Source organism: Solanum stenotomum, chromosome 1 (genome assembly GCF_019186545.1).
Source record: "Solanum stenotomum isolate F172 chromosome 1, ASM1918654v1, whole genome shotgun sequence".
In the NCBI taxonomy this organism is placed as follows: Eukaryota; Viridiplantae; Streptophyta; class Magnoliopsida; order Solanales; family Solanaceae; genus Solanum; species Solanum stenotomum.
Genome location: NC_064282.1, coordinates 25142818 through 25157018, shown reverse-complemented (window position 1 = coordinate 25157018; position 14201 = coordinate 25142818). Strand labels below are relative to the sequence as shown.

General features: G+C 29.7%; 1 protein-coding gene across 1 annotated transcript; it reads right to left on the bottom strand.

Annotated features, from left to right (window-relative positions):
• Positions 1 to 9928: 9928 nt before the first annotated feature.
• LOC125876837 (transcription factor MYB10) lies at positions 9929 to 12945 on the bottom strand. The gene is made up of 4 exons (XM_049558097.1): positions 12802 to 12945; positions 12586 to 12715; positions 10982 to 11409; positions 9929 to 10339 (listed from the first exon to the last, which is right to left on the bottom strand). The coding sequence occupies exons 1-4, from the start codon at positions 12932 to 12934 to the stop codon at positions 9942 to 9944; spliced, it is 1089 nt and encodes a 362-aa protein (XP_049414054.1). The 5' UTR covers positions 12935 to 12945; the 3' UTR covers positions 9929 to 9941.
• Positions 12946 to 14201: the final 1256 nt, after the last annotated feature.

Genomic DNA, 14201 nt, shown 5'->3' with positions numbered 1-14201 from the left:
ACTTTAATAATGGTAGATATATAGAAATGTGTTTTCTTTCTTGAATTGTATTTTATTGTAGGGTCTTCAAGCAGCTGTTGGTGAACTGCATCCAAATGTTGAAGTTAGAATGTGTGCTAGACACATCTGGTCTAATTGGAGTAAAAGATGGAAGGGAGAGGAAAGGAGAAAACAATTCTGGAGATGTTCCAAGGCAACTTTTGAAGTGAAGTACAGTGAGGAGCTTTACAAAATGAGCAGACTTGGTAATGAAATTAATGATGATTTATTGCATTATCCACAAGTGTCATGGGTTAGAGCATTCCAAATGTGATGCAGTTGAAAATAACATGTGTGAAACCTTTAACTCATGGATCTTATCATGTAGACACAAATCTATAATAACCATGTTGGAGGAAATTAGGAGAAAATTAATGACTAAAACTGTGGATATGATTAAGTTTGATGACACATGGATATATGATATTGCACCTATGGCTAGACTTATGTTGGAGGAGAATAAGGAAAAGTCTAGGGCATGCAAGGTGCTTTGGAATGCTGATGTTGGGTTTGAGATTGGAGAAGGGCAGTATAGGTATACAGTCAACTTGACTAATAGAGTTTGTAGCTGTAGAACTTGGCAATTGAGAGGCATTTCATGCCAACATGCTATTTCTGCTTTGTACCACATAGAACAGGAACCTGAACCACTTGTGGAGCATTAGTATAGGAAGGATACCTTCTTAAAGGCTTATAGTCATTTCATTCAACCAATTTCAAATATGAAGATATGGCCTGAAACTAACAATCTAAGGATTGAGCCTCCTGAACCTAAGCAAATGCCTGGTAGACCTCCAAGAAATAGAAGAAAGAGTAAAGATGAATCAAGAAAGAAGTATGGAAAGATGTCCAAACAAAAGGTAAAAATTACTTGTTCCAAGTGTAAACAACGAGAAATATTGCAAGGTAAAATAATTTATTATTTGTTTATGCCTTTTTTGAATTCTTGTTGAATGTAATGAACAAACTTTATGTTTGATATTTAGGTTGGTGTCCATACTTCACAACCAGCTAGCCACAGTTCACAATTTACTGCTGGTCAAAGTTCACAAGGAAGTTGCCATCCTGAACCAACAAGCTCCTTCCAACCTGGACCAACAAGATTCAACCAACCTGCTTCAACAGCATCAAACAGTCATGCTTCTTCAACAACAATTTGTGGTGATACCAGTAGAGTTAAGAGGGCAAGGGAAACTGCAAAAGCAAGACAACCACCACCATTTGTGGATACAAGTATTCCTGTTACAAGAGGAAGAGTTGCAACTAGAGAAGATTCTACAAGAGGGGGACCAAAGAGGCCAACTAATGGTGGATCAAGTAACGTTGGATTTGGCATCTACACAAGTGCAAGTGGAACCCAAATACTAAACATAAGTTTGTCACAAACTGTCTCTGAAATGAATGCAAGTTTATATATAAATTTTGGTTTTTTCTTTAAAAAAACAGCTTGGGACTTCAAGTCAAAGGATTCTACCAACAGGTTCAAGTTATAAGGATGCAAGTTTAACGGATATAGACCTTGGCTTTAAGCCTAGAGGCTTGAGATGGAAAAAGAAAGGATGTTGTCACCACTTCCCAATTGCAGCAAATGGCAAACAAAATGAAAAAGTAGCACCAACTTAGAATAGGTTGATTTTGGGCCCTTATTTTGCTGTCTAATGTTTTTGGAGTATGCTAGCTTTATTTTGGTACTAGTAAACACTTTTGTGAAGGTTGTATGTAACTTTTGATTATGCTAGCTTTATTTTGGGGCCTTATTTTGGTACACTTTTTTGAAGGTTGTAGCCTTGAATGGTATGTAGCATAATGCTAACTTTGAGCTCATTATGGAGCATGCAATATAACTGTCTATGTTTTGTGTAATTTGGGTATTACATTGTGACGAATATGACCAATTGTGTAATTTGGCTATTTGCTTTTGGTGTTACATTGTGAGAACAAATTTGAGATTTGTCTGTAGCCAAAAAACCAATTTTACTGCAACAACAACATAGAATTTCATTGAATCCAAAATGCACATTTACGTAAAAAATTTACAACAACAACAACATCAAAATACTACTAGATCGAACACCAAATACAACATCAAAAATACTACTAGACCGAACACCTCAAGAATACTAACAATTAGGCTTCAATTTCCATATTCCAAACATCAGCAACCCAGTAGCAACGACACCAACAATAAATATATTTCTTGCTCGCTTTAATTTTTCATCAAAAGCATTGACTTTCTTCAACAATCCCCACATTACCCTGTTTGCTTGTGGAGGGTGTCGATCTTCATACCAAAAAAAATAGTCACAGCCACCCATTTTCTATAAAAACCAATCAAAAAGAATTAGACGCCAACAATTAATCATCTAATTGACTTCAAAAAAATAAGGGAAACAAAGAATTTTACCTTTGAAATTTTACAAGTAAAAAAACTACCCCCTGGATTTAATTGGGTCCATGAAGTCTTTAATAGTGCTTCATTACCACACCTACAATATCGACCTTCATCCACAGATGCCATGGAAGAATTGGAGAAGCTCGACATGAAAGTATTAAGGGCCAAGAATTAAAGAAAGGCTGAAGAAGAGAGAAATTGGAAAATAAGAGAGAAATTGGGATCTTAGTTAGGGTACAATTGGAGAAAAAATAATATAAATAGATAATGTGGAGTAATATTACCGTTGGGGATGCCACATCAGACGAAATTTTGATGTTTACACGCCTTGAATCAGTGAAAATCACGCGACACTCCAGCTGTGCAATAAGTGTTAAAGTGACACATGGGAACCCTACGTTAGGTGTTTAAAATGAAAATCCTTTAGTTGAGGTGTCTAAGTGAAAGATTGTGCCAAGTTTAGGGGGTCACCGATGGGTTAGCCCTTTTTCTAATAACAAAAAATTTCACGGTGTATTAGATAATCTTGCGTGCATAAAAATGGACCCAAATAATGCATCAGTCATCACCATCATCATAAAAAAAGATAATAGAATTATAATTAAGCATTTTTTGATCATTTATGTTTGAAACCTAACTTATGAAGAATTAAAGGGCCAAAAATACCTCTGTACTATTCGAAAAGGTTTAAAAATATCTCTCATTCACCTATTGGATTAAAAATACCCCTCATTCAATCTTTTTGGTCCAATATTACCCTTTAAACCAACAATCGTATATTTTTTTAACTATTATATTTAACAATTATTATGTGGCGTCTTTCTATTGAATAAAGTTAAATTTCGACCCATCAAATTTTCTGCTACCCACCCAACCCATATTGACATTCCTTGACCCAAACCCAATTAAAAGATACAACACAAATAAAAAACATATAGTCTCTTCTCCATCACAGTTAGGAGCTGAAGGTTTTGATTTAAAAGATCCATCACTATGGCCAGCTGGGGCAGAACGTTTCCTTGTGAGCTCTTTTCGCAGTTGAGCAAATGGAGCAGATTCGCAAGTTCCGTTATTTGGTTTATCTTGTTGGGACTTAGCAGTTAAGTCCCAATTTGCCTCAAGTTTGACATCTGATATTGAAGTCTTTCGATCTGTCGTTCAAGACAGAAGGGGAATATTCCAATAAATTAAACTTGATTTTGGACTTCAGAAGAAGTGATCAATTCATGATGCTATTTGCCAAAAGGGAAGAGAAGACTACATACTTGGGCTTGATAAGAACTATTTCCAACATGAAATATTCGCTTGGCAATCTGTTTTGAGTGACTTACATAATCCTTCAGGAGCAACACTGGTGAAATCAAGCTAACAAGCTCAAATGCATAAACATAATTAAATGCCCCAAAGCCATGAGCAAACTTTGTGTTCCTCAGATGAACCAAAACTTGAGTCATTAGCGCCAACAACAATCCAACAATCGTGTACAAGAACCCACCTTCAGCTCCTAACTGTGATGGAGAAGAGACGATATGTTTTTTTATTTGTGATGGATCTTTTAATTGGGTTTGGGTCAAAAAATGTCAATATGGGTCGGGTGGGTAGGAGAAAATTTGGTGGGTTGAAATTTAACTTTATCCAATAGAAAGACGCCACGTAATAATTGTTAAATATAATAATTAAAAAATATAAGGTTATTAGTTTAAAGGGTAATATTGGACCAAAAAAATTGACTGAGGGGTATTTTTAATTCAATAGGTAGATGAGAGGTATTTTTAAACATTTTCGTATAGTACAAGGGTATTTTTGGCCCTTTTCCGTTCCATTATTAGCACATGCATACTACCTTCGTCTACTTTTAATTGTCATAGTTTCGTTTTTTAGAGTCAAACTATAAAAAAATCTACTAACATTTTATGATTTAATTTTTTATCATATTGATATGCAAAAAATTGTAATATATAGTACTTTTCGTACAGTTTTTAAATATCTAAAAAATTTTGTTTAAAAAGTCAAATTAATAAATTAATCAAATTGACTTTCGAAAAATGCAACCTGACAAATAAAAGTGGATGGAGAGAGTATTAAATACTCATGTATGTTTAATGTCATGGACCAACAGCAAAAGAAAGATCAATATATTTCAGCATCAAAAAAGCTACTTTTATATTTTGCCAATCCTAAAAGTAAATTAAACTCGGTGGCCTATATCCTACAAAAAAAAATTATATTTCATTTTTAATCTTATACTGTTTTACATATAAAAGAAAAAATTCCATCGTAAGGTTTGAGATAAATCTTCTTAAGAAGAAATTATAATAGAACACAAAATCAAATACCCTTTGTGAGGAGGGAGAAATAGCATAGGACCAAAAAAGAAAAGAGTTTTAACTTCTTTACACTGATAATATAAAATAGTTTTACAATACATATTATGAGAAAAAACATGATTGTCTCTAAAAGATTTGATCAATAACCAAGAAAATAAAAATGCATCTATACTATGAAAAATATACATAACTAACCATAGAAATTTTTAAAAGGAAAGATAGACGCACAAAAGGTTGTATTATGTCAACTCCATAATATGTCTTTAGTGGATATTGATATGTAATATGTAGTGAAATTTCACATAATTTATTCTGTCTTAATAAGAACTACAATTGATTATATTGAATTACTCATTTTGGTGGTTGATTATACATCCTTTTTAATTAAAGGTCGTATTTCTTAATTTTATGAAGGAACGTCACTTGAAATATTATATTATATTATTTTATGATTGAATGTCACCTGTAAGATTATAGCTTTCATAATAAAAAGTGTTTGTTGAAAGACAGTTTTTTTTTATATATAGAAAAGACAGTTCATTGATATATAAAATAAAGAATCAACTAATAATTATAATAAAAATCCTAGTAGATTGAATATTCACATTGGTGAATGTATTACTTGTTGGGTTATGAATGTCACAATTGATGTCAAACATTCACTGGTATTATATAACAATCACTACATCAAAAATAATTTTAGCGACAATTAATTAACGATAATATCTTAATTGTCACTAAAAATATGTTTTTAGCGGCATTTATATATATATAGCAATGGGGCGGGGCGAGGTGTTAAGGCTATGCGGGGCGGGTGGGATGCGGAGCGGGTTGAAGTGGATTTTTTAAAAATTAATGTGGGGAGGTGAGGGTTGCGGGTATATGTGATTTCATATGGGTTCAAACTTAATTTTAACTTAGTACATGTTATAAGAGTGATAGAACATTATTTATTAAAATAATTTCTTTAAAACTACTAAAATATTCAAGATAGTAAATGAAAATGGTTTAATAAAAAATAATACAATTTCTTCCATGTTTCCAATTGGCCTCTAAAAAATAAAATTATAAGTCACTATCCTATTAAATTAACGGAAAAGGGTCAAAATTGCCCCTAAACTATGCGAAATAGATCACTTATACCCTCCATTACATTTTGGGATCAAAAATACCCCCGCAGTTATCCCAGGAGACCACAAATACCCTCAAGAGTTAACACCCCAAATTTTTAGTGACGTGGCAAGCCACATGGGACTAATCCTTCCACCTAAGCATTGCCAACTAAGATTCACTACAAAAGAACTTGACTTTTAGTGGCGACAAAGTCGCCACAAAATCCCAAAATATTGCCACTAAAGGTTATGAGTAATTTTTAGTGGCGATTAAGGCTCCAACAACCATTCACTAGTAAAACCTATTTTTTCTACAAAAAAATATGATAATTAATTTTCGATTGCGACCTAATTTTCTAAAATAAATAACTTGCAATATCCATATTAAAAACATCCAATATTATTACGAAAAATAATCAAAATTACTTCTCGATTCAAATCTCCTACTATATATATATATATATATATATATATAATGCATCATTGTACATTTTATGCATTTACATATGACATAAAATTAAAACATATAGTGTCTTCAAACTCCTACTTAATCGATATCATATTTGGTTTTTTAAAAACAATGAAGAAAAAAAACACAAAATTAGAATTTAATGTTAAAAACTTTTAGTGACGATTTTCTGGGCTTTTGTGGCGACTGTTGTTGCCGCTAAAGGTCTAGTTCTTTTGTAGTGAATCCTAGTTGACAACACTTAGGTGGAAGGATTAGTCCCACGTGGCTTGCCACATCAACAAAAATTTGGGGTATTAACTCTTGAGGGTATTTGTGGTCTCTTAGGATAACAATAGGGACATTTTTTATCCCAAAATATAACGAAGGGTATAAATGGCCTATTTCATATAGTTCGGGGGCAATTTTGACCCTTTTCCGTTAAATTAATACAACTTAATGAAAAAATGATATAAGACCATTAAATAAATCTCTAATATTCATAATTCTTTGTTAATGTAATATAACATTTTTAAAAAATATGTTATTTAATACTCCCTCCGTCCCTTTTTAGTTGTCCACTTTAGAAATGACACACAGATTAAGGCAACAATGATTAGCACAGTGAAGTTACAATTTTACCCTTATGACAACTTTTCACTTCAAAATTACAACCACTTATTTGAATTCAAGTGAAATAAATTTGAGGGAAACAACATACACTTTTACAATTTTCAAGAAGTGTAAATAAGGGTATAATAGGAAAAAATTTGTTGTTCTTTCTTGATTTGTCAAAATGGACAACTAAATAGGGACAACTAAAAAAGGAAATATGGACAAGTAAATAGGGACGGAGGGAGTATATACTACTTTCATTTTGATTTAATAATATTTTAATTTTCATCAATTTAAGTGATACTCTAATTTAAAATTATTATTATTACTCACTACGAAGAATGCACAAAATTTATATGATAAGATGAAAATTTTAATTTAAAAATACAATACGTGACATGATAATTTAAATACAAGAATGCACAAAAATGTTATTTTGAACTCTATAATGTATTAATAGAGCATTTATGGTAGTAACATAATAATATTTAAAGTTGAATGATTCTTTAATGTTTGTGTAATTATATCATTAATAATTTTAATTTAATTTGAATTGTCCAATTTATGTTATTATTAAATTTAGAATAAAATATAATTTTATATTAAAAAAATTATATTACATGAAAATTATATAGAATTGTTTAGGAAAAAAAGATTTATATTATAAATTAAGAAAAAGAAATAAAAATAATAATATAATATTGAGAAAAGAGAACAATATTTTATTATAGAAAGTAAAATAAAGAATTGAGTTGAATTTGATTGTCTGAAAAAATAAAAAATTATATATTTAAAAAGTAAAATAAAGAGAGATTGGAGTGTTTATTTTCTATTTTACGCTTCAATATAAAAAATGGAGAATAAAATAGAAGCGGGATGAATATTTACCAAAGAAATATTATGAATATATTTTACTGTATGGATGGCCAGTTAAAATGTGATTTGACCGATATTGATTGACAAGTTCCAGCATTCAAGGTACTGAACTAGTTGCAGTAATAATTTATATATAGTGGCATGAATCAAGGACAAGTGACAACAAGCATTTGACTTATATGCATGTATATAACTATTATTCGGTGTCATAATATATAAACGTACCATCTAATTTGATATTTATAATTTTCAATTATTTAGGTGTATAAGTAGTTACTTAGATTTAAAAAGAATTGAATAAGTAGATATACATATTTTATGTGATAATTTGCACTTTACGTGATGTTCTATAATGTCACGTAAGATACATATTTCTATTTGCACATCTTTATATAAATTTGGCATAATACATAAAGAGGACCTTTAACTTGGCATCAATTCACAACTATGACCTTAAAGTTTGCTAGTGCACAAGTAGGCACTTCAACTATCCAAAAATTTAACAATTAAACACTCTAATCCTACATGGCAAAGTGCGTGAAACACACTTCAATTAGGCGCGTCAGTGATAAAAATAAAGGCCCCTAACAGTTAAAAAAACGCTAAATGACTCTTCTACCCTTAATGAATCTCTTTCATATATATATATATATATAAATCTCACTTTACTCTCTTCTTTCTAATTTCTTCAACAGCTTTTTGCCATTTTCCTCTCTTTCTTCACAATTTCTTGAACAATTTTACCTTTGATTCGAAGGATGAAATGTAGGAACTTAGGTTAGGATTTTGTAGAGAAGAAAGAGGAAAACGTTGTTCTCCGTTATAGCATAGGGTCAGAGTTGTTAAATATTATTTATTTTGTTTTTATTTTCAGTTTTTTAATTGAAAAATTCATGTGTATTTATTTTAATTAGTTGGCAGCCATGTAGAAGCATTTGTATATCACGCACTTTGCCTGGGATATACGAGTGTTTAATTGTTTAAATTTGTGATAGTTAAAGTGCCTATTTGTGCATTGGCAAAGTTTAGGGTCATAGTTGTGAATTGATGCCAAGTTAAAGGTCCTCTTTATGTATTATGCCTATTTATTTTGTTTTTATTTTCAGTTTTTTAATTGAAAAATCCACGTGTATTTATTTTAATTAGTTGGCAGCCACGTAGAAGCATTTGTATATCACGCACTTTACCTGGGATATACGAGTGTTTAATTGTTTAAATCTGTGATAGTTAAAGTGTCTACTTGTGCACTGGCAAAGTTTAGGGTCATAGTTGTGAATTGATGTCAAGTTAAAGGTCCTCTTTATGTATTATGCCTATAAATTTCAATGTCTACTTATTCATAAATATTAAATGAGACCAAATTTATGAGCATATTCACGTATTATGTCTTGTTTAATTTGCCAATGTATTATAAAAGGCAATTTATGTACTAGAGAGTATTTTATTTGGTTCAATTTAAGTGTCTATTTTTAATAATATGTGTTTTTTTCTTAAATGTTTTCTTTTGTAAAGAATTGTAAAACTATGCATACATGTTTTGCATAATAATTTACGCTCTATATGATATCATAGGTGTATTGAAAATATCACATATGATACATGTATCTATTTGTTTAATTTTATATAAAATTAAATATTTATTTATATATAATTGAAAGGTCATAAATACTAGATAAGATCAAGTTTATGAGCATATTTATGTATTATACTTTGTTTAATTTGTCAATATTTTTCTCAAATTTGTTTAAAATATTACTCTATTTTAATATGTTTTCAGAAAAATATTGCATTTCCTTTTACAATTTCAACATTTATATAAGATCACCAAATTCATGTTACATTACCCACATCTTTAAATTATATAACAAAATTCAAAAAAAATCACTATATTCTTAACTTTGCTCCCTAATCAAATTAAGACACTTCAATTATAACGAAAAAGTAATAATAGCATTTATTACTACATCAATTCATACACTTGACTATATTTCTAAACAATGACATGAAACTTAAAATATGTACATGAACTATCATAAACTAGTCATTCCAATTTCCACATTCCAAGTACACGAAACTAAACGAGTTGAGTAATATATTCAAAAGCAATACAATGTCATATTATTATTATATTTCTAAGGCAAAAGCCAAGAGACAATGGCACTATGATTTTGGTTATTAATTTCCATTGTTGTTGCTTCTTCATAATTATTATTGATGCAATTTTGAAGCAAATCAGTGTCAGTATCGTCCCATTGTGGCCAACTAGGAATTATGTCTGTTTCTAATTCCCATGGTGGCGTTGGCCATACTAATTCATAATCATCTTGCCAATCCATTAATAATTTGCTTTTTTCATCATTGCTTGATACGTTTTTATTTCCTTCGTCGATACATGAATAATTATTCCCTGCATTATTGCTCATTACTTCTTCTTCTAAACAATTCAAAATGAAATTTGGGTTCATATCTTCATCATCAATCACCACGTCTGGCATAATCTCCTCGAGTCTTGGCCATTCCATACCACTATCTGCTCAGACAAAAAAATATATATTTAGATATATAAAAATTATATATATAAAAATTATATATATATATTTAAAAATTGTACATACAAGAGGTACTACAATTCAATTATTTCTGCCTAATAATTAAAAATAACAAAAAGTACTTCGCATGGTTGACCCATAGATGTTGGATTTAAAAAGTACTAAATATAGGAAATGACGTTATATAAAAATAAAAAAATAAGACACAAAATAGTAAGGAAAATATGTTCTCTAACCCAAATTAAATTTTTCGATAAAATAATCACATTTCAATATATCAATACTATGTCACAACTCATATCTATTATTGAAAATCAAAATTCAAGTATTTAATTATTAGAGGGTGTTTGACCATATTTTTTTCCCACTTTTTTTCATAGTTAAAACTCAGAGAATCATATTTGGCTATAAAATTTCGAATTTTTTTTTTTAAATAAAAAAAAACAAAAACAAAATCTTTACTCCAAATAATTCAGAAAAAATAAAAAACAACAAGTCTAATTTGTATGCACGACCAAACACAACTGCAACAAATCTTAAATATCATTTTTCACTTTAATATTAACAATTATTTTTTAATCAAATTTCACAATAAAAAATGGTCAAAACACCGAAATTCGTACCTGAACTAAGGCTTCCCTTGGCCTCTATAGACCCTGCCCAAGAATTTGGCACCTCTACCTTTGCTACATCTTCTTGCATTAATTCCATGGTACTATCACAAGCTGGCATATTTGCACTACACAATGCTTCTTTTTCCATGTTTGGTGTAGAAGGCATAGGAACAATTCCACTCAAAGGTCCACAAGTACTATTTTCTTTAGCTTCTAATAAGTTTGACTTTTTATTTTTTAATCGATTAATCGATAATTTTCTACAATGTTTAATTGGCCTCAATGTACCCATTTTTGCCAAATCAACTACAGCTTTAGGCAACTTCTCATCGCTTGGTATCCTTAAGCTATCAACTTTTCGACTTAGATGAGAGTTCCAATAATTTTTAATCTCATTGTCTGTTCTACCTGATAAATGTCCCGCTATTAGAGACCACCTGCAATTTTAAAAAGTCGATAACACTAGAAGATGTTAGAAACTAGAAAGATGGTATACGTATTAATCATCATATTTAATGTCACAACTAACACACTTTTTCTAAATTTTTTCTTTGTTGGAATTATTTGATATATATGTGCATACATCCAACTTAAGATACGTTTTCTAGTTTAAAAAAATACTTTAAATTGTCACCGTTAATTTTCTAAAGTTGGTATAGGACTAATAATAGAAAGGATTGATTGCTTTTAAAGCATGCATGTGTCACTCGTCATGTGAAAGAAAAAAAAGGTAATATTGAACTTACTCGAGGGGGCCAATTTAATTAACTTACTAATTCATTAGCAAAAATAATGGATGTACAAAATAATACCCTACAAATTAAAGTGTTCAGAACTTTTTTTCTTTTTATCCAGGCAAACATTACTATATACTATAAAGTGGAGTAAACATGAAATAAAAGAAGAAAAAAAATTGTCGGTTATATGTGATGAATTAAAGTTGTAAAAAGGAAGTGATGAATTTAAGTTATAATTGCATTGATCTCACTTTTATTTATTAGGGCATCTACTTCAATCCATTATACTATTGACCTAGTTTAATTTGACACGATATTTAAGAAAATAAAGAAGATTTATTAATCTTGTAGTTCTAAACTAAAATTATGTCAAACATATCAAAATACTCTTGAATTTTGTGATATTAAACATGTCACGTGGACAACTGAAATTAAAGTGGACAACTGAAATTAAAATGTTGTTAAAAAGGAAAAGAAATCATTCTTTTTAAAAAGAAAAAATAAAATAAGTCATTCTTTTTAAACAAATGAAGTATTATTTACCTTAAAAATATTCTTTATTCTTTCTCTAGCTCGAATCCATTACACCATAAGAGGGTTTTGATGAATAGTACTGTTACATTAGGTTTGGTGTAACACTATATATTCACACATCAAAATGGTACTATAACAAGTGGTGTTGGATTGGAGCACCAAATATTACACCAAATTATTGTGACAATGTTTATAACCTAAAATAAGTTTAAGATATTTTTAAAAATAATAATAATATATGATTTTAAAGGTGACATTTTTCCCGGACCTAGACTAAAAAGAAACAAAATGAGTGGTTTAATCAGCAAGTTAAAAAGTCAAATTAAGTAATTAATTAATTACCTGTTACCCAAAGTTGCATGTAACTTTATGATTATATCTTCCTCTTGAGAAGTAATGTTCCCTCTCTTGAGGTCAGACCTCAAATAATTAATCCATCTTAGTCTACAACTCTTTCCACATCTCAGTAATCCTTCGAAATAAAATATAAAAAATGTTAAACGAAGAAAAGAAGGATTTAAATTTAGATTAAAATAAAAGGCTAGTAGGTAATCGTACCGGCATTTTTGGGTAATGACCTCCAAGAGCCTTCTCCATTAGAAAGAATATAATTAGTGAGAATTTGATCTTCTTCTGCAGTCCATCTGCCTCTCTTGATACCCACTTTTTCACAGCAAGGTGTTCTTCCCATTATTACAAAATGAAGAGGCAGAGGGCAATGAAAATTAGTCTCACCAATAGAAATGCCAATAAATAGAGAGACAACACAAATAAATAGACCCCTCTTCACTTTAGTCCAGTTAATTTAATGTGAACTTGTTAACGTACCAAAGGTTGACTTAATAAGCTTTTTTTTTGCATTGCATTGCATGTCACTCTTTGATAAAAGAGATAGGGTAATTACTATTAACGCGGTGGACTGACAAATACTTTTTCATTCATAATTAGAATACTTTATTCCAAATATAAAAAATTTCGACGTTAATTTGAATTTAGTCAGGTAGATGTGAGTCTTCGTGGGTGGAGATCTATGGATAATGTTCTCTATGGTTTTACTTATAAATAATTTTCTATTTAGTCATTGTAAATCATCGCATTTTTATTCATCAGTAATATATACTATTATATTATGTTCTTAATTAAGTTCATGAGCTTAATTTGTTGTGCATTATATTTGTTATTTTCATTTTACTTTGTCCATTAATTAATCAAATTATAGTATACAAATCACGTGTTTGTAACTATATATCTTAATCCATATATATGTCCTTGATTGAAGTCTATTAATTTCATTGTACGTTTTAAGGTTAAACATATTCGATACCCTCAATTCAATAATTGCTCTAAGAATTTTTATTTTTAATTTTAAATATTATTATTTTCAAATTTCAATCAAATAACGTCTCTTTCGATTCTCATAGTTTTTTTTTTTTAGAATCGAACGATAAGAACTTTGATGAATATTTTATGATATATTTTTTTATCATATTGATATGCAAAAAAAAATGTAATTTATACTACATTTTATATAGTTTTTGAATATCTAAAATTTTAATTTTAAAGTATCGAATTAATGTAATCTAATTTAACTTTAAAAATTAGTCAAATTGACTTTCGAAAGTGCAACATGCAGGGAAAAAGTCACCCTTGTCCAAGGGGTGTCACCAGAAAATTACATGATATATAGAGATAAAATTTTGATTTTAATAAATATATATACAAGTATTTACACCTCTTAAAACATGTTAAAGGTTTAATCTAATAATTAAAAAATTGTTAAATTTCCTTGAGATCGTGAGTTCTAGCCCTCGTACTTAATAAAAATATTGACTTCGCAACTGACAACCTAACGATTCAAAAAAGACGGAAAAGGTACTTAGCAGGGATATTTTCAAAAAAGTGAGGGAGATTGAGAAAGCTAAATTTTTTACAGATAGAGACGTGTGCGGTGTTAAAAG

Bases quoted from the DNA above. Each gene is read 5' to 3' on its own strand.
- LOC125876837 (XM_049558097.1), bottom strand. From the start codon at position 12,934: ATGGGAAGAACACCTTGCTGTGAAAAAGTGGGTATCAAGAGAGGCAGA. The intron at 12,716-12,801 runs GTACGATTACCT...TTTATTTCGAAG, and splicing joins GTCATTACCCAAAAATGCCG to GATTACTGAGATGTGGAAAG. The intron at 11,410-12,585 runs GTAATTAATTAA...TTAAAATTGCAG, and splicing joins CATGCAACTTTGGGTAACAG to GTGGTCTCTAATAGCGGGAC.